Source organism: Mauremys reevesii, unplaced genomic scaffold, assembly GCF_016161935.1.
Source record: "Mauremys reevesii isolate NIE-2019 unplaced genomic scaffold, ASM1616193v1 Contig37, whole genome shotgun sequence".
Lineage (NCBI taxonomy): Eukaryota > Metazoa > Chordata > Testudines > Geoemydidae > Mauremys > Mauremys reevesii.
This window is the reverse complement of record NW_024100848.1, coordinates 1-21,075: the sequence shown is the minus strand read 5'-3', so window position 1 is coordinate 21,075 and position 21,075 is coordinate 1. Positions and strand designations below refer to the sequence as shown.

Genomic DNA, 21,075 nt, shown 5'->3' with positions numbered 1-21,075 from the left:
AGGACGGGGGTAGGGGGTAAGAGGAGCCTATATATAATAAAAAGATCCAAAAATCAGGACTGTCCCTATAAAATCAGGACATCTGGTCACCCTATGTCCAACACAGGCACTTTTCAAACTGTTGCCTGTCCTCTAGTGGAATGGACTCTCACTCCATTCGGGTGAGGGAGATGCATGTGACCTTAACAGCATCACAGTGCAAGAGGCTTATTGGTATCTGATAGGGAGGTTCTGCTGACCTGACCAGTTCAGTGTACTGCAACTCATTAATGTCAAACTTTATCAGCTATGTGTCATGTAAGGGATAACTAGAAAATTAACAACACAGAGATAATTAATATTCTTGCATGGTGTATGTACAGTAAATACCCAAGAGACCATATGAAGGAAATGTGGAACTAAAGTGTGTTTATCAGACAGGTCTGGGGAGTGGGTAAGCAGGTTTCTCCCAGACGAAGGACAAGCTGAAGCCTTCAGCAGGTGTAATCAAAATTGATTAGCAATCGCTGGCAAGTGGCCATTCATTTGCATTGCAAAGAGCAGGAACAGATCAATTTGCATTTTTGAAAAAAAATGGGGGAGAAACCAGCATAGGACTTCCTTCACCAGACTCTGTGTCTCCTTTCTCACAGCTTGAATTTTATTTTATTTTGGGAGGCAACCTTCAGAAGAATCCATTTTAAAGGTTAACTGGACTATAAAAGAGAGGGTCAAAGAACATCAAGTGACCTTTCACTTAAGGTGACAAAGGAACTGAGCACTTTGAACGCTGCGGAAGATGATGACCAGAGGGGTAGGGCAGCCATCTAGTTGGCAGGGAGCATGGTAAGAATCTTACCTTGACACAAGATGGTAGTTTTGTTAGGTCTTAGCCTCTAAAAAGCATTTTTCACATTTATTTCCTTGTAACCGTTTCTAACTCTATCCTTTATACCTGAACTCACTTGAGATCCTAACCTCTCCCCTTCGGCTAGTAAACTTGTTTTACTTTTTAATCACTTGTGTTTGAAGTGATTATTAACTCCACTTAAAGTGATAAACGATGCAGTTTGTCTCTTTAGAGGAGCAAACAAACCTTATTATTAAGGAAAGGGCTAGATATTGCAGAGCACATTAATTTTGGAAAATTTGAGATGAGGGGTGTTGGGGTTAATCTTGCCAGGTGTAACCAAAAAGCTGGTGCATACCTGGAGCGTAGCAAATAGGCTGCTGGAATCAGAGTTGCTGGTCCAGGGTTGCTTATTACACAGACACTCAGTGCATGCTTGTATGCTGGCTGGGAGCATCCAGACAAGAGAATTACAGTAGCATAGTAATTTAAAGCACCTACGGTTACAGGCAGATGGTAACACAACCCCTCACTGGGCTGGACTGGACCCCAGAATGTGACAACGTGCCAACTGATAGAAAAGGAGGATACAACCAGAAATCTAAGGAGTATCTGAGCTGATATCACTTCTCCCTGTGTCCACTCTGCTATAGCAACAAATAGTCTGGGCGATTTTCCAAATGGTTTCATTTTTTGAAGGTAGAATGCCAATGCTCGTCAGACATCAAGAAAATGGCGTCTCCTTCCTCACTGGAGGCATTCAGGAAAAATACCAGTGTGTGAATCGATTGGTTTATGTGGAACTCAGGAATTACCTTTGGGATGAACTTTAGGTGGAGGTGAAGGGATACCTTTTCTTTATGAAGTATAGTATATGGTGGATTGGGCCATGTAATGGCAACCAGGAAGCTGACCTTAACAGACAGGTGGGACATTAAGAACATGGCCAGTGATTCAAAAGGTGGCCCGGTGGTAACTCTCACTCATAATTGGGGATGAAATGCCTCCTGAGGCTGTCCACCAGTCAGTTCTGAGTGCCTGGGAGGTGCATCACAGAAATTGTGATGAGGTTCCAGATACACCATAAGTTGACTGCCTCTATGTGCACTGCAAAGGATTTTACCCCTCCTTGTTTGCTATTATAGAAAACAGTTGCCATGTTGTCTGACATTATCCAAACATGTCAGGATCAGATGAGCGGGAGAAATGCAGTGCATGCCTGTCTGACTGCACTTGGTTCCAAAAGATTGATACGCATCCCAGGTTTCCACGGTGTCCATGTATCTTGTGATGTGATTCTGCCCATGTTGGCTCACCAGCCTACGAGGGATGCCTCCGTGATTATCATCATGTTGGCCGTGTACGTGTGCACGGGGCAGGGCAGGGGTAGGAAAGGCACTCCAGTGCACACAATTTGGGGGTTCTGAGTGAAGCCCTGACATTGACTGGCACTGTCATGGTGTTCATGCTGTGTGTGGCACATATACCAACCAGAGCCAGGCTTGCAAACAATGGAGTTGCAGCCTAGCAAATGACCTTACATATGAACAGGAGGCCACGTGACTGAGCAAAGACAGACAGATTTGGACTTTTGTTCTGGGTTTGGGCATGACTTGGTTTATCAGACTGCTCATGACTAAGAATCTGTCTGCAGGGAGGGAGGCTCTTGCTTGCAGTCAAGTCCAGGGCCACGCCTATAATGTTGATGATCTGTGTGGGGGTCAAAATACACTTGTACATGTTTATGCAGATTCCCAAGGATGCCAGCAGGCAGAGAAAGGACAAAGTTGCCAACTGAACTTCCAGATGGGATCTGCCTGTTAGAAGCCAGTCGTTCCAATAAAGGAAAATGATGTAGCCATTTCATCTCATCTGTGCTACCACGACTGAGAAGACCTCCGTGAAGACCTTGGGTGCTGTTGTCAGACACAATGGGAATCCTCTGAACTGGGAGTGTTCCTGTCCTACAAGAAACCTGAGGAACCTGTGGGTCAAGTGAACATCCACAGGAAAGTAAGCATCTTTCATGTTGAGAGCTGCTCATCATACGTCTTTTTTCCAAGCAGAGAATTACTGAGGCCAACTTAACCATGCAGAATTTTAATTTGTGAATATAAACATTTAATTGATGTAGGTCGAGAATGGGCCTCCATCCTCCCTTTTTCTTGGGAACTATGAAATTGTGGGAGTACAACCCTTTACCTCGATGCTGAGATGGAACTTGCTCTATAGGTCCTCATTTGAGGAGCAAGTCTACCTCCTTGTTTGAGGAGGATCTTCTCATAAGAGAAGACGCTGAATAGGGGCCAGAAAGGGGGCTTATGAGGAGGTGGAGAAAGAAATTAGATGGTAGCTAAAGTGGATGATATCTAGTACCCACTTGTCTGTTACAGCCCTCCAGTTGTGGGCAATGTATGCTAGGCAGCCACCAAAGGGGAATTTGGAAACAGGTGAGGATGATATCATCATTATGTTGCAACTCCCCAGAGTTTGGTCAAAAGTAGCCTTTAGCCAGTGGATAAGGCTGGGTAGCTGTCGTCGAGGGATGGGGCTGCATACCTTGGCCTCTAAGCTCTTGGATGCTTGCATGGTGGTTCATATGGTCGTTGGTGCTAGAATGGCTATGGAAGAGGTCTCAGCTTACATACCTGTTTATGATGCTTCTTCTGTGATGCTGGCAGACCAAATGCCAGCTCATGCCAAAGTTCCCATGTCTCAATTGAACACTGACAAATACATAACTGTGTTTAGACTTTACTGAATGCTTGTAAATTGCTGGATGCATTAATCTCACTTATAACATCTGTATCCCATATTGGGAGGCAATATTTGAGTGGTTGTATTGTGAACCTCTGTGACTGTAAATCACCAGACAGGAGAGAGACATTAATTAGTGTGAAGGGCTGATCTTAACAGAAGGTGTTATGTCCGTCCCAAGAGGCAAGCTCCATTGACACCAGACAGACTATTGTTTGTTGTTCTGTCTCTCCTCCACAAAGATGAGTCATGTACGTGGATTCCTCCTTATCAGCCGAGTTTGCAGCTCAGAGCACAGGGAAGGAAAGGATAAAACCCCCCAACATAGGTATCTCTATGCTGCTTGGACTCTGGGAGGCAAGGTTTCTCCAGGCATAAGCAAGAGACTGCCAGCTGCTTAGCCTGGGTTAGCCCTAAAGGACATACAGAACTTGTTGATTATATATGCTTCTATTACCTTTTGAAATTTAAAAATCTAACTCATTTATGTAACTCATATATATATGTTTATATGTATATATGGCTATGTTTACCTGCTTTAACCTTGCAAATAACTCTGTTTCCCCCCCATATAATAAATCTTTAGATAGTTTATTATAAGATTGGCTACAAGTGTTGTCTTTGGGTGAGATCTAAGGTGCAATTTGTGACGTTGCACTCAATATGATTTTATGAAAATATGCTAACGAGTGTGATAATAATGAAACTGGAATATGCTTCATGCAAAAGGTATCCTGTAAGGTATCATTACAAAGCTTATAATCTACTGAGTGTGGTCATCCTATTTGTATAAATGTATCATTCTTGTATCTGAAACTAGAAATATGAAATATAACTCTGACGTCTCATTGTAATTATGCAAAATGTGGGCCATTAATGGTGGTTTGGAATCTTGATGGCTCCCATCAACTAGGACAATTGGTTGTAAATGGCTCTGTTTACTTGCAAGCCTTCCTGTGAGTCAGGCCAGGAAGAATGAAGGCTTGGGGTCTCACAGGACATGTGACCATGTCACCTCGTCTTAAACCTGGTGCTTTTCTATTTAGAAGGAAGGGTAGGAACCCAGAAAGAGATAAAGGATTCTCGCCCTGTGCCAAAGATATAAAAGGGGGTGGAACAGAACAAAGGGGTGGCCCAGTCATGAGAAATCCCTGAGTTACCATCTGAGCTGGAACTAACAAGAACTGTACCAGGGGAAAAGATTGGGCCCAGAGTAGAAATGAGTCTAGTCTGAGAAAGAAGCTTATTGGAACATCCCTGAGGGTGAGATTTACCTATATTCAGTTTCTTAATGTATTAGGCTTAGACTTGTGTGTTTTGTTTTATTTTGCTTGGTAACTTATTCTGTTCTGTCTGTTATTAATTGAAACCACTTAAATCCCACTTTTTATACTTAATAAAATCACCTTTGTTTATTAATAAACCCAAAGTAAGTGATTAATACCTGGGGGAGCAAACTGCTGTGCATCTCTCTCTATCAGTGTTATAGAGGGCGGACAATTTATGAATTTACCCTGTATAAGTCTTATACAGAGTAAAATGGATTTATTTGGGGTTTGGATCCCATTGGGAGCTGGGTGTCTGGGTGCTGGAAATAGGTGACTTGCTGAGCAGTTTTGGTTAAAGCCTGCAGCTTTCGGGGTGTGGACCAGAGCTGGGTCAGTGTTGCATCAGACTAGCATGTCTGGCTCAACAAGGCAGGGTTCTGGAGTCCCAAGCTTGCAGTGAAAAATGGGCTCAGAGGTAATTCTAGCACATCAGGGTGACAGTCCCAAGGGGGTCTCTGTGACCAAACCCGTCACACAATTGACCTGGGTACATGACTGGTCCTTTGGAACTGGAAGTAACTTGAGTATTGCTGTGATTCTTGGTGAAAAGGGCCATCTATCACAAAGGAACACTTATCGGGGGGAGCGCGAAATAGATTGGACTACCGCAGGGGACTGTCTGGCACTCCATATTAAGGCTGTTGTATTGCCTGAGGAGTTTACACTTGATAATTGGTTGGTGAAAGCTAAATATAGAATGCACAACTAATTTGGGGTTTGTGCCCTGCTTCCTAACAGTGTGCCCTGAGATTGGTACTCATGCTCTTCAGTCGGTACTCATGCTCTTCAGTCATTGCAAGCAGTGTTACATCCTCTTTGGGGCTGAGGTACAAATGACCAGGAAGTCTCATCCACTGCAGCTTGCAGTGAGGTTTTAGCCATGAGCCTATCTTCCTCAGTAAGGGCTTGAAATTCCACCTTGTCTTCCTGGGGGAGTTTTATCTTGACATTCCAGGAACTTTGTGTAGTTCATAAAATAGTATTTTGCTAACAGGACCTGGTAGCTAGAGATTCTGAACTGGAGACTTGTGGAGGTAAATACCCTCCTCCCAGAAGGCCCAGGTGTTGTCTGCAGCAATGGTTTTAGGGTGTTGCTATCTGGATCTTTCTGTGGCTGCTTGTACTACTAAGGAGTTGGGGGCTTGGTGGGTAAACAATAATTCTGCCCCTTTCACAGGCACAGAGTAATATTTCTCAGCCCTTTTAGTCATAGAAGTACAGGTTGCTGGTGTATGCCATACCATTCTAGCTGGTTCCATACTGGCCTCACTCACCAGGAGAGTTACCTGATTGGTCTGGTGGGCTGCAGAATATCCAAGAGTTTGTGCTTCGTATCTTGAACTTCTTCTAATGGGATCTGAAGTTCTGTTGCTGCCCTCTGCAATAGTTATTGAAATTGCCTATGGTCATCAGGTGGGAATGGTGAAGATGGGGAAATTGCCTCATCAGGTGAGGAAGAGGATATGCTTGTTGATATCACCTGATCCGGCTCATCATCATCTTCCTCCACATATTCCTGAGAAGCCAGATGCTGTTGTCAAGGAGGAGAGGGACAATGTGATCTCTTGTCAAGTGCATGGATCTGGGTGTCATGCATAACGATCCCCCAGACCCTAACAGGGTCACTACGATGGGTCAAAGGCTGGTTGGGAGGGGGTAGTGGTGACAAGGCATTATATACGAGAAATCTCTTGGAAGATACTCCTACCTGAGCCCAGGACAGGTCCAAGAAATTCTTGAAGTCCTGTCTATGCTAACCTCCCTAGGTAGGTGATGGTCCATCCTGGATATAGGATTCAGAAGATGAGAAAGCCAACTCCATTGGCAGTACTGTCAATGACAGGGAGGAAGATGTGGCTCCTGGACAGACTAGGGGAGTAACTTATTCTCCTTGAGCTGGCTCCTTTTCTGGGGTCAAAATGTCACTCAGAAGGATTGGACCCAAAAGTAGAGGACATTGTGGGTCCAGGGTAGTGTATGTCTCAGTCTGTCCTGATGTTCTAGACGTCCCAGTTGTTGGTTTTCACCAGATCTGGTGCCACAACAGACAGTGGTTGGTGGATCCCTATGGGGCCAGGCTGGTTCTGTCAGAGAAAGAGTTCCATCTAGAGCTCTTGGTTGGTACAGGTGGTTGTTGGTCCTCTGGCTAGAGATCACAGTCAGCATCTGTGTCAGTGCTGGGGCTGGTACCATTGGAGCTTTGTTCCTGCACACTTTTCCGTCACGGTCCAGAGGCTTAGGCAAACCTAAGTCCTTGGGACCTGTACATGAAGACTCAACTGACTTGGAAGGAGTCAAGGAGGGATCCTTCTTCTGGAAACAGACTTAGAGGGGGATCTGTTTTTATGTCTCTGACAGTGTCCCTTATTCACATGACAAGGCCGACTTAGAGTTAGCTGATCTGACCTCTGCTCCAGAGCTCATGCTCAAAGGTGTGATGTTCAAGAACTGAGATTGACATCAGGAAGGTACCCCAGTCTGGATCTGACTGGAGTCTTATGGCTTTCTCCATGAAGTGTTTCCTCAATCAAAGCTCTCATCCCTCTTGGTTCTGGGAAGAAGCAACAGATACTGCATTTGGTGGAGATATGTGCAGCAATGCAGTGAAGAGTGAGAAGAAGCGAGGACAGGACACAAAGTTTTTAAATCCCAGAATCCTTAGCATAGTCCTACTCTCAAAAGGGGAGACAGAGAGAGTCCTCAAGGTTGGGAAAACTAAGCTATACTAACTATACAGAATACTATAAAACTCTATAAAAGCACTACCAGATTATATACAATTATATATAACAGAGATGAAGACAGTGCAAGGATACCTCCAGATACAGAGGATTCCGACTCAGGCCATGCAGCAGTAAGAAGAAACCAGAGGTGGTCAGTCTGCACCTCACCTTATATCCTCGGTGCTGAGCACAAGGAGTTCCGAAGTGCAGACCTGGATGAATGGACACTACTTGCAAGGTTTTCGCTCTTGGGTGCATGGTAGAATACACATAGGGGCCAGTAATAAAAAAAACTTTGGTGTTATGGGGCCTAATTTTTAAACTGGGCTTCCATTTCTGAGGGCACAAGTTTGCATCCACAGTTCAGTCATGCTTTTTAATGACGATTTGTTTGGGGGAGAACAGTTGTACCACACAAATGGAGACTTGGTTTGAAAACCATGCTTGACTTCAAAGTAATGTCATCGGAGTCCATAACAAGCTCAAAGACTCCAAGAAGCTATACTAAGCCAAACTACCATTTCTCAAAAAAGTGACTTATCAGAAAAAAATAAAATTGCGTGCCTCTAAATTGTGGTCAGTTTCTACGACAGCATGAGAAAAGCAAGTTACAAAACTTCACATTATTGCCTCTATATCCATTTGTTAAGAAGAGAGTATTAAAGTTCAAAATGTCCACGTTATTCCTTTTCCACTACTGCTAATTATCTCTTACTCCACTGAATTGCTGCCATGTAGCTGATTATAGCTGCAAATAGCACAGTACTACTGCAACAATCCAGATTCTTAAGTGTTCCAAAGTTTTAGAAAAACTGCATAGTGGCTAATACAATCTTCATAATTTCCAATAGTCAAGTTCCCTTTGACCAAAAGGGACTCAATATTTTGGGTTTAAAATGAAGATTTATGAGCTAAGACATTTCTGGTTCATGTCTCAATTTCATCCTCATAAAAAAAAAAACCCCAACACACAGGGGTGGTTTGATATCAAATACCTGAAATCTTAGAAAGATTAAGTGTGTGGGCAAAAATGCTACCTTAACTACAAATTAGGTGAAGGAGTCTTGCTTGCTTAAATGAAGAAGTCTTGGAAGGCATGACAATTCTCACTTGTGGAAAATGAGCTTCTTCAACACAGGTGAAGGAGAAAAAAATGGAGCCAAAATGCTAAAACTTGCAATTAACTTAACCACACAACCCTGTCTGATGTTAATGCCTGCCACTTCTTTAAAGGGGTTCTAGAGGTCTCTAGAAAACCGCTAAAACAACACACATTGAGACTGTTTGATCCCAAAACAGGGGTCTAGGCAGCAATGTTTGATTTTGGAGAAGAATCTCTTGTGTAACTTTATTATAACTGACACCACCACACAGGTACCATACCTGCACTCTTTCCATTTCTGAAAGATATCAAATTCCATAGCTTCAGTCTGGTTTGGTGTAAATCTGAATTCAGACACTAGTTCCGGTGTGTGTTCTGGGTGCTCACACTCTCCAAGTTCAGCTGGAATCATTCAGAAAGCCAGAAAAAAGGTCACCCTGTCACCACAAACATTAAAAAACAACTTGCTTCTACAAAGATACTTCCATATCCCCATTTAGCAGCCTACTGAAGAAGTTTTAGAACATACATTTGTTGTTGCCATCTGTATAAGTACTTAAGTTCTGCCATCTCAAATTACAAATCAGACTAGAAACTCTATAGGAAAGTTTAGGACACAGATTCAGAATTCTAAACACATGAAATACTGCTACTTCTTGCATTTAAGGGATTTCAAGAGGAATATAATTTCAATTAAAAACAGATCAAATGCACTACTTTTACATACAAGATTACTCTGCATTTCCTTTAATTGAAACATATTTTTTTCATCACTAAGTAGTGTTTCCCACGATTGCATATTTCTTCCCACATTGTATATATGGAAATGTAAAGATACAGTAGCTAGTGTCAAGAAATTGATTATAGCATTTTCTAAACCCCCAACACTATCATAATTTTCCTGTCTGTAATATATATTTGGGAAGAGTAGTAGTAGATGATTTTTTTTGAAGGCACAGATTGAGCATGGTATTGATCCTGCAAGGTGTTGAGCACCCTTAAACTGAGATCAGAACCCTACTGAATTGAGCCCCTACCTCCTATACATACGGTGAGAAATTTCCCACATGGTTCCATGAATGTCTGACCTATACAAATAGTTTGCAATTTAACTGCTTCAGTACTGTTTAACATATATGCAGCAAACATGCATCCCCAATGCTATCACATACAAATGACACATGGCTACATATGTGCTAATGTTGGTACTTTTAGTAAAAGTGATGGACAGGTCATGGGCAGTAAACAAAAATTCACGACCCATGACCTGCCCATGACTTTTACTATGTGCCCCTAACTAAAGCTTGGGCTGGAGGACCATGGGTAGGGGTGGTCTGGGGGCACCGTGGGTGCTGAGGGGGGTGGCCCAGGACCCCTGCTGTTGTGGGGAAGGAGGCGGGTGGTGGTGCACAACCCGGGACCCCCACTGGCACTAGAGGGGGGGTGTATGTGTGTGTGTGAGAGAGTGTGAGAGAGAGAGCGCGCACGGTGGCGCGCAGCCTGGGACCCATGCTTTGGGGGCGGGGGGGGGGTCGGGCGGGAAGCGCTGTGCGGGATCCCCGCTGGTGCTGGGGTGGAGGGGCAGGTGCAACCCGGGACCCCTGCTGGTTGGGTGGGAACCACAGCCAATGGGAGCTGTGGGGGCAGCACCTGCGGCTGCAAGCTACACGCAGAGCTCCTGGCCTCTGCCTAGGAGCTGCGGGATATGCCGGTGGGAGACAGGAGTCCCCACCCCCAAGGTAAGCACGGCCTACACCCCAAACTCCCTGCCCCAGCCCTGATTCCTCCCACACACCCAAACTCCTGCTGCTGGCTCAGGGTCGGCACCGCCGCTGCAGAAGTCACAGAAAGTCACAGAGTCCATGACTTCTGTGAAACACACATAGGCTTATTTATAATGCATCTGTGTTCTTGCTGCCATGAACAACAAAGGAATTGAGAAAGTCAGTTCTGTTGAAGAAAATCTACTATTGCTTAATGTGAACATTACACAAGAGTTGCAGAAATACAGAATAGAAAGACTATTTACATGGAAAAATAGTCTTTTTGGAGATAAAAAATTATAATGATTTATTTTAAAGTGATCAAGGACACCCAGATCCATTGTAAGCTGACAATTAAATTTATGATCAAATTTTAGGGTTCCTAAAATATTAAATATAATGGAGATCATGTACATGTGATAATTTTTTGATCAACAGTATTTTCCAATGTGAATTACAACGGTAAAACATATACACAAGTTTTCACAGAGACGTTTGATAACTCTGCTGCTGTTTTGTGTCTGAGAGAAGTCAGAAGCCTCTGATGCTGATCAGGATAAATCAGCAGATCCAGTTTTGTACATTTAGCTTCCCTGGCTGGCTCAACAGAACGCAAATTTGTTGACATTTGAGGCACAGTCCTAGGTCCATCTCTTTTCTCAGGTTTTTACTGGAGGTTCAGGGATGAGGATGGCTTATTTTGGAGCGTGTTCTTTTTTATATACATATTGTAGTAAAAAATTATGTACCTGCATTCTAACGTGTAAATAGGCAAATTATAAATAAATGCACCAACTGGTGGATGCATTTTAAAATGAGGTAGCTACCCAGGTGTCTCTAAAAAGTGTAAAATTATTTCACCTGTAGAGACATCACTGTCTCTTTAATGTAGAAAGAAAAATAAATGTGTAATAGGATTTTATAACGTGATAATGCAACAGACAACTTGAGATATTTAAAATATATCAGAAAGAGTTCACCTGTTGGTTTCAATTAATAGCTCAGAAATGCAGCTGGTTAAGTGAATTGTGTCAGAGTGACCTTAAATATATAATTTAACGTAGTGTACCAATTATTTTACACTGAATAAAACCAAGCTTTAAATACTACATAAAGAGAAAGTTGCAATACAGGAGAATTCTAAAGCAGCAACAAAAGCATGAATAGATGCTTCTCTCCAGATTTCTTTACAAAAGTACAATTTACATCTCAAAGACAATGCAGAGAAAACACCAGCTCTTAAGGCAGTTAGTTGAAACAATGAAAGAATTAATCTAATAGAACAATATTATTCATAAATCAGCCATAACAGTAAAGTAAAAATAGAGTATTGGTTAAGAGAAAGAATCTGGGTCCCATTTAAAATGATTAACACACCAATTCCTATGTGACCTGCCCTTTCATCATCCTGCTCACCCTTAAAAAAGCCACACTAAAAGATACATTTAAATTTAGGGTGAAGTTTAAACTACTGAGGAAGGAATAATCATTTTACAGTTCTTTAAACTCCTCTGCTTATTTACAAGTCTCCAATATCAATATAAAGGAAAGAAATATACAAGAAATGATCCAAAATTGTAATTCTAATATCTGCAGACAGAGAGAATTCAATATTACAGCGCCAACGTATGACATTATTTTAGAGAAAGTTACCATAATTACCTCCAGATAGAGAAAAATTGATTGGATCAAAGAAAAAATGCCATCACCATTTATAAGTACTTTGTTTTGACAGACAGTTTTAAAATATTGGTTTTGATACCAGATAAGAAAAATTTCTTTTATGATACTGGTAATGCCGTAAATGGATGACCTGCTCTATTCCTTTTCTTAGTAGAGATATAATTCTCCATCTTTGATTATCAGAACTGTAGACATGTCAAGGTGTTCTATGAACAGTTCTCCTTGTCTAAAATTGGGATGAAGTTACCGGTGCTTGTGATAATCTAGAGTCTCCACAGACAAAAATAAGTGCATAACAATTTGAAGCTAACGTGGGCTCTGGACTTTAACCCAGAAGGTCCATGTTGAGAGAGTAAAGAAGCAACATGAATTAAAAGAAAATGTATTAAACAATTCCTTTATCATCTTTGTGTAATGCGTTCACAGTATGAACAAAACTGTGCAATATGGATCACAATTTCATGGGAAATGATGTTATTGTTATTACTACTACTTTTGCCTGGTCTTGTCTTCTCTGAATTTTGTTCCTAATCCTAGGTTGAACTGAATCCAAAATTTCACAGTCAATCTAATCCAAAACCACTAATTGGTCCCTATTATTGAATGTGGGCCATAAATTCCTCCCAAAACACTCAATCTGAAGGATCCAAAGCCCATTATATTTAATGGAAAGACTCCTTTTGACCTGAGTGGACTTTGGACCATGCCCAATATTAGGCCTATGCTCAGTGAAGCCATGGCACATAATTTCAAAACAATGAACTGAACTGAGTTTCATTACAAAAGTTTCACAAATGTCTGATTGTGAGTCAGATTCTAAAAACTAAGCAAATTTATGATACTAATGACTAACCACAATACAAATAGTTGCCACTTAAACAAATGTACAGTCAATTAGTGCCTATTCATGACAAAAGGGAAAAATATGTGAAGAAATTGTTGGTCAACTTTTTAAAATAAAAGGTTATGCAAATTACTTCTAAATAGTCACATACCTTGAAGACATAGAGCTGCTAGTTCCACAGCAGTGTCATACGGACATTTTAGTCTTCAAAGAGATGAAACAAACAATAAAAAATATGCACATTTCTTAAATTATACTTTATATAAGCACTTTCTCCAGAAGAATCTAAAAGAGTTCTCTAACAGTCTAACTGAAAATAAAATATTGACTTGAAAGTATCAGTTAAATTGCACGGTATTTAGATCATTCAAATACTAATATTTCCATTTAATTAAGCTTAGTTACAAGTTAGTAATTAAACTAATAATTTCTTAGTTTAGTAATTTCTCATTAATACTGAAAACATGATATGCTCAACTATAAATCATGTTTAAATTAATACTGAAAACATTAATCCAGAAGAAGAAAATAGGTAGTACTCCTACAATGGATTCTAGGAAACACCCCAGTCTAAGATTAAATATTTTTCTTTATAACTTTTAAAATAAATGAACGTTAGATAAAAATTTATATATATCTACCTCACAAATGCACAATTAGATTTGTCAAAAAGAGTGAGGCTGTAAAAAAAAAAATTTTTTTTCTTTACAAGTGTCTTAAATAAGAAGTGCTGACACTATTCTTGAGTGTTTTTTTCCACTCCCATGGCTCTGTCATACTGACAAGAATGGCAAGCTCACATTACATTTTAAATAATCATACAGATCAAGTATCAGAGCGGTAGCCGTGTTAGTCTGGATCTGTAAAAGCAGCAAAGAATCCTGTGGCACCTTATAGACTAACGGACGTTTTGGAGCATGAGCTTTCGTGGGTGAATACCCACTTGTCGATGTAGTAGTGGAAATTTCCAGGGTCAGGTATATGCTTGCATATATATACCTGCCCCTGGAAATTTCCACTACTTGCATCCGACGAAGTGGGTATTCACCCACGAAAGCTCATGCTCCAAAACGTCTGTTAGTCTATAAGGTGCCACAGGATTCTTTGCTGCTTTTACATACAGATCAAGACATTCTTTGCCCTAATTACACATGGAGTATAATCATTTTTCCATTTGTATGTCCCACTTGTTCTATTGTGTAATAAATAATAAACTTCTGGTTCAGATTGAAACCTTCTAATCTCCTAAAAAAACAAAAAAATACAATATTTACTGTACTTTAGCTATTTATTAACCAAATCTTTTTCTTGCTCTTCTATGACTGAAGAAAGGAGCAATTTTAAGAGGATTATGTCCTTTGTGTAAGAATTATTTCTCCAAACCAAATGAAGTATGAGGTTTCTCTTCTGGAACTTGCTACTTGGAAATGAAAATGTATACTCTCTCTCTCTCTCTCTTTTAAAACATACATAGAATCAGAGACTTTAAGGTTAGAAGGGACCATTATGATCATCTAGTCTGATCTCCTGCACAACGCAGGCTGCAAAATCTCACCTACCCACTCCTGTATCAAACCTGTGTCTGAGCCATTGAAGTCCTCAAATCATGGTTTAAAGACTTCAAGATGGAGAGAATCTTCCAGCAAGTGACCCGTGCCCCATGCTGCAGAGGAAAGCAACCCCAGGGCCTCTGCCAATCTGCTCTGGAGGAAAATTCCTTCCTGACCACAAATATGGTGATCAGCTAAACCCTGAGCATGTGGGCAAAACTCACCAGCCAGACACCTAGGAAAGAATTTTCTGTAGTAACTCAGATCCCACCCCATCTAATATCCCATCACAAGCCATTGGGCATATTTACTGCTAATAGTCAAAGACTATTAATTGCCAAAATTAGGCAAGCCCATCATACCATCCCCTCCCCAACTTTATCACGCTTACTCTTGAAGCCAGAGATGTCTTGTGCTCCCACTACTCCCCTTGGAAAGCTGTTCTAGAACTTCACTCCTCTGGTGGTTAGAAACCTTCGTCTAATTTCAAGTCTAAACTTCCTGATGACCAGTTTATATCCATTTGTTCTTGTGTCCACATTGGTACAGAGCTTAAATAATTCCTCTCCCTCCTGGTATTTCTTCCTCTGATATACTTGTAGAGAGCAATCATATCTCCCCTCACCCTTCTTTCGGTTAGGCTAAACAAGCCAAGCTCTTTGAGTCTCCTTTCATAAGACAGGTTTTCCATTCCTCGGATCATCCTAGTAGCCCTTCTCTGTACCTGTTCCGGTTTGAATTCATCCTTCTTAAACATGGGAAACCAGAACTGCACACAGTATTCCAGATGAGGTCTCACCAGTGCCTTGTATAACGGTACTAACACTTTCCTATCTCTACTGGAAATACCTCGCCTGATGCATCCCAAGCTCGCATTAACTTTTTTCACAGCCATATCACATTGCTGGCTCATACTCATACTGTGATCAACCAATACTCCAAGGTCCTTCTCCTCCTCTGTTACTTCCAACTGATGCGTCCCCAGCTTGTAACAATAATTCTTGTTATTAATCCCTAAATGCATGACCTTGCACTTTTCACTATTAAATTTCATCCTATTACTATTACTCCAGTTTACAAGGTCATCCAGATCTTCCTGTATGATATCTCAGTCCTTCTCTGTATTGGCAATACCTCCCAGGTTTGTCTCATCTGCACACTTTATTAGCACATTCCCACTTTTTGTGCCAAGGTCAGTAATAAAAACATTAAATAAGATTGGTCCCAAAACCGATCCCTGAGGAACTCCACTAGTAACCTCCCTCCAGCCTGACAGTTCACCTTTCAGTATGACTCACTGTAGTAGCCCCTTTAACCAGTTCCTTATCCACCTTTCAATTTTCATATTGATCCCCATCTTTTCCAATTTAGCTAATAATTCCCCATGTGGAACTGTATCTGCACTGAAATCGAGGTAAATGTGTCTCCTTTGTCTAAAAATCTGTTACCTTCTCAAAGAAGGAGATCAGGTTGGTTTGCACAATCTACCTTTGTAAAACCATGTTGGAATTTGTCCCAATTACCACTGACCTCAATGTCCTTAACTATTTTCTCTTTCAAACATTTTTCCAAGACCTTGCATACTACAGATGTCAAACTAACAGGCCTGTAGTTGCCTGGATCACTTTTTTCCCCTTTCTTAAAGATAGGAACTATGTTAGCAATTTTCCAGTCATATGGTACAACCCCTGAGTTTACAGATTCATTAAAAATCTTGCTAATGGGCAAGTGCCAGTTCCTTTAATATTCTTGGATGAAGATTATCTGGGCCCCCAGATTCCATCCCATTAAGCTGTTCCAGTTTGGCTTCTACCTTGGATGAGGTAATATCTACCGCCATATCCTCATTCCTATTTGTCATCCTACCATTATCCCAAAGCTCCTCATTAGCCTCATTAAAGACTGAGGCAAAGTATTTTTTTTAGATATTGGGCCATGCCTAGATTATCCTTAACCTCCACTCGATCCTCAGTGTTTAGCAATCCCACTTCTTCTTTCTTTGTTTTCTTCTCATTTATATGGCTATAGAATCTTTTACTATTGGTTTTAATTCCCTTGCCAGGTCCAACTCTACATGGCTTTTGGCCTTTCTCACTTTATCCCTACATGTTCTGACCTCAATAAGATAGCTTTTCTTGCTGATCACTCCCATCTTCCACTCCATACAGAACACAATGTCCAGTTTCACCACCATATATTGTTCAAATTAAGTGCTCTCAGGGCTTCTCAGTTTCTTTTAAGGGTCGTATTTTGACTATTTCTCATTTCAATTTCAAATCTGATATTGACATATATGTAAGATAACAGGATACATAGGATTAGTATGATTCATATAAGTTTATTTATTTTACTCATGTTGTATGAGTATTTTATTTTTGAATATTTAACAATGGCTAATTGCAACATAATGCTCACTTACAATTACATCTGTAACGTGCAAATAGCCATTAAGGATAATGGAATTGTTAAAGTTATGCCACAGAAAGCTCTGCATAATATTGTATGCATAGATATGTTTCTACCACCTTCTCACCAAATGAAAAAGTTCTTATTCCACTAGATTTTATTAATTTGGTTATCATTAATGTATATGTATACATTTCTGTATTCTAATAGAAAAAGAAAAAACGTACAAGAGAACACTGGATCAGTAAATGCAATTTACAATTCCTTATATACATCTTTGAATAACAGAAAGGATCAGCAAGAGCTTATGGGCTCTTTTAACCCTTAAAGTGGTGCTCTTTTACTTACACTTTAAGCATGTTACAGCAACAAAAATGTACTTACTTTCCTGAAAGAATGTCTTGTCGGAGCTGTAATACAAACAGGTACCTAACAAATACATTAAATAAATAAATATAAGCAAACAATCAAATGCATACAGAGTCATCTTTTCAGCTCTCATCCCTTTGTCAAGAGTACGCTCTTAGTCAAGACATTTCCATAAACTGATTTTGTAAGTTATATGAGCCTTCGGGATCAATTATAAAGAGCACTGCACACACCTGTGGGATGCTAAGTACCCTTAACTCTCATTGAAATCAGTGGGAGTTCAGAACATTCTACACCTCGCAGGAGTGCTCAACATATTGCAGGATGAAGTCGTAAAGCAGCATTTCAGGAACCCATCCTTATTTAAGACAGCACTGAAAACATGTACTCAACTTTGAGCATGGAGCCTTAATGCTACTGAAGCCAATGGGACATAAGCCCATACTTTAGGATGCAATTCAGAACAGCACTTAATGAGCTATGAAGTCTAAATGCAATTATGGCTTTATTTAAAAAATTAAAAGAGCTTTGAATGAGAGAAGAACAAAGATTCCATGAACAGTGGAGATAGAAAAGAAACAACCCATTGTTATTCTGACTAAAACTAATGAAGCCCTGTAGACAAAAATGCCAGCAGATGCCTTCCTCAGTGCATTAAATTTTAAGAAATGTCATCACTTTCCCATAAAAGTATTAACTGTGTCCACATTATTTTTACAGCCTCAAAAGGCATTTACAGCTGTTAAAAATATCTTTATACAGGACAAAGATCTAGTGTAATTTCTTCTTCAATTAACTCATTTTGTTACCACTATAAATCTTCCCTCCTTCCCTTGCACTGAATTTGCACCTGCTGTCCTGGTCTCTTACCTAACTCTACAGGATGTTGGGAAATACAACCTAGCCAGAGTGGAGGTTCATTAAAAAAATTAGAATGACAAAGGCAATTCCATTTTCAAAATGGACTTCTTTTGCTGTTTAAAAGAAAAAATAACATGCATATAAATGATGTGAAGGATGTGTTCAAATTGCTTCTGTATTTGTTTTCATTAAAAACTCTGTTCTGATGCAAGTTTCCTAGCTGATAACTATTATATTATAATTAAGGCACTTAAAACAAAATGTAGAAAATTAAACCAATATTTTCTAAGTAGAAGTAGCAATTAAAGTATTTTTAAGATTCCTCTGCAATTTTCCCTTTTAGCAGTGATTGGATTATACAGCACCAGAAGCTTATAGTCCAAACTATAAAGTTTATAGTGCTTTATAGGAACTGCCTTACTAGATCACATCAAAGATCCATTTAGTCCAGTGCCCTTTCTCTGAAAATGACTGGCATCAGATGCTGCCAAGGAATGTAAAGAAATCCTGTGATAGACAATGGAATAACCTGCCCATGGGGGAAATTTAACACCAGTTTAAACCCTGAAGTATGAGGGTGTATATCTATTCTAAAATGTTTTTTATATATCATCCTACATAATGTAACTATGAATCTTCTCATTATACATGCAGATGTCTAATCCTTTTAGGAATCGTACTGAACTCTTGAACTCAATTATATCAGTGGCAGTGAGTTCCATAGGTTAATTATGACCTGTATGAAAAAGTGTGTCCTTTTATCAGTTTATTGCTACTGCTGTAATTGATAATGTATATTAAGGCTTCTGTGGAGGTTTCATAGTAAATAAGTTAGCAATTACAATTGGCTCTTTAATCTTCTTGTCACACAGCAGTCAAAGTAGTACTTAATCACTGCAGGAGATAAGGAAATAGTAAACAGAGATCTGCTGACTAAAATTTTCTTATAAGCACTATAAAATGATCAATATAATCTTTAAAGAGCATGGTGGAAACAGCTTGGCCCAGTTAGCAATGCAGAGCAAATTAAAAACAAAACAAAACACTAAGACGCTCCAAATTGTCAGAAACAGAAAAAAAATAGCAGGAAGGGTACAAAATAATAATATAGACAATTTGGCTTGACCGAGTGACCAGAAGAATTGGGAGGAATGGGAAGTGCAAAAATAGGCAATTTCCCCCTCCCTCCCGCTGCTTTCATGATACAGAATTTCTCCTGAATTGTGGAGGGCTCCTCACTTAACAAATACGGAATGTTCTCAAAGACCACAGGTCATCCACAGCCTCAACACAATGACGAGAAGTCCCTACAGGATGAATTGTCACCAAACAGCTTCCATTAGCTCAGGGAGACTCTGAACAAGGAGGGGTGGGGGAGGAGGAAAAGGGGGTAGAGAAGATTGAGCTGTTTGCATTGCTCCTAATCCTCCCAAAATTCTGCTGCTTTGGGGTCTTTCTTTGACCCATTTGACTTTTATTTGATCACCTCTACATTTCACAGAAGAGAAAAGCACAGAGCCCAGCTGTTGGCATTATACATTGGAAACCCCCCTTCTATTCCCCCACCCACCATGGGTTTGACAGGCAATACTGCTGCAGAAAGTCCTTCTTCTCCAGGTTCAGCTCCTACCTACCCAGTCATGGCTCCCTTTTCAAAGTCACAAAGCCTAAAACACAGAGAGTTGGAGGGAAATACCACTGCTCTGGTCCATCTGCCCCTCCATCCAAAAGCACCTGAGAGGCCAAAACAGCAGGTCTGGGCAAAAAACGGAAAGTAGGGTATGGTCCATAGACCGTCATAAAACACCAACTAGAAGATTGAACATGATGCCCATTCTACCAAGGAAGCACATATAACCCAAATTCCTCCCTCTCCACCAGTTTAATCCCCAAATATCTTATACACCCCATTGTTAAACATCAGTTTAGCAATCACAGTTATTTCCTACCTTGTAAACTCCTCATGAAGGTTGTTCGGTTCTGATGAGTAATATTTAATTCGAAAATGCAAAGTGTACGGAGGTCCAACTGTATACACAAAGATTCAAAACAGAAGTTTACACAGATTTGGTGATCCCATAGAGCAAGAAAAATTTAACACAAAATAATTATATTTTAAAGTGTCCTTATCACAGTAACATTTGACTATGTGTCTTAAATTAAAAATACTTACAAGAGATAACTATGTGCCTGTTGTGGGCATTTTAGTATGCTACCACAGCCAATATAATAAGTAATTAAGCCATGGATCATTTGTCAAGCAAATGTTTGTCCAAAAAGATGTGCCTTGCACTGTCCTAGGAATGTTGGAAAAATTCAAGCTCTGATGGGCATGAGAGAGTAACCTCCCCACCTTAGTTCTCCAGCTAAAAAGGTTCAGCAAATATGTCTTTGCTGATTTGGGCTATCATGGTGCATGTCTGGTTAAAGTATATCTTCCAGAAAGGAATCCAGTCTTTGTTTGAAGCCATTAAGAAATGGAGAATCCACTACCTCTCTATCTAGGTGCTTATATGACGACAATCACTGCTGTAGTTTCTGAAGGCCTATTGATCACCCAATCTACTAGGCAGATGGGCAGTCAAAAGCTGCACTAGTTGAAGCTTTAAAGTTGTCTTCAAGGGTAACCCCAAGAAGAGGTGTTTCAGAAGTCAAAACCATAGGTGAAAAGTTTACTGGTGAGATCTACCTTCTCAGGGCACTGACTCTTAACACTAGCTGCTGCTGGTGGAAAAATAAAGCCATATGCACCACTGTCCAAAGACAATCGAGGACCCAAACTTCTCCAAAAATGCAAACCACTTTGGCAAGGAAAAGACATATTGTGCTGAGAGATGGAGCTATTACAACCCCCATCAAG

General features: G+C 40.3%; 1 protein-coding gene across 1 annotated transcript in view; it reads right to left on the bottom strand.

The window, feature by feature from the left end:
- LOC120393920 (band 4.1-like protein 4B) overlaps window positions 1-20,243 on the bottom strand; it is a gene marked incomplete at its 5' end in the record, with an annotated part of 163,361 nt that extends 143,118 nt beyond the window's left edge. The window contains 4 exons of the mRNA XM_039518377.1: window positions 9,021-9,141; window positions 13,181-13,233; window positions 17,370-17,414; window positions 20,165-20,243. Coding sequence (XP_039374311.1) covers window positions 9,021-9,141; window positions 13,181-13,233; window positions 17,370-17,414; window positions 20,165-20,243 — 298 coding nt within the window. The remainder of the gene's footprint in view (window positions 1-9,020; window positions 9,142-13,180; window positions 13,234-17,369; window positions 17,415-20,164) is intronic.
- Window positions 20,244-21,075: the final 832 nt, after the last annotated feature.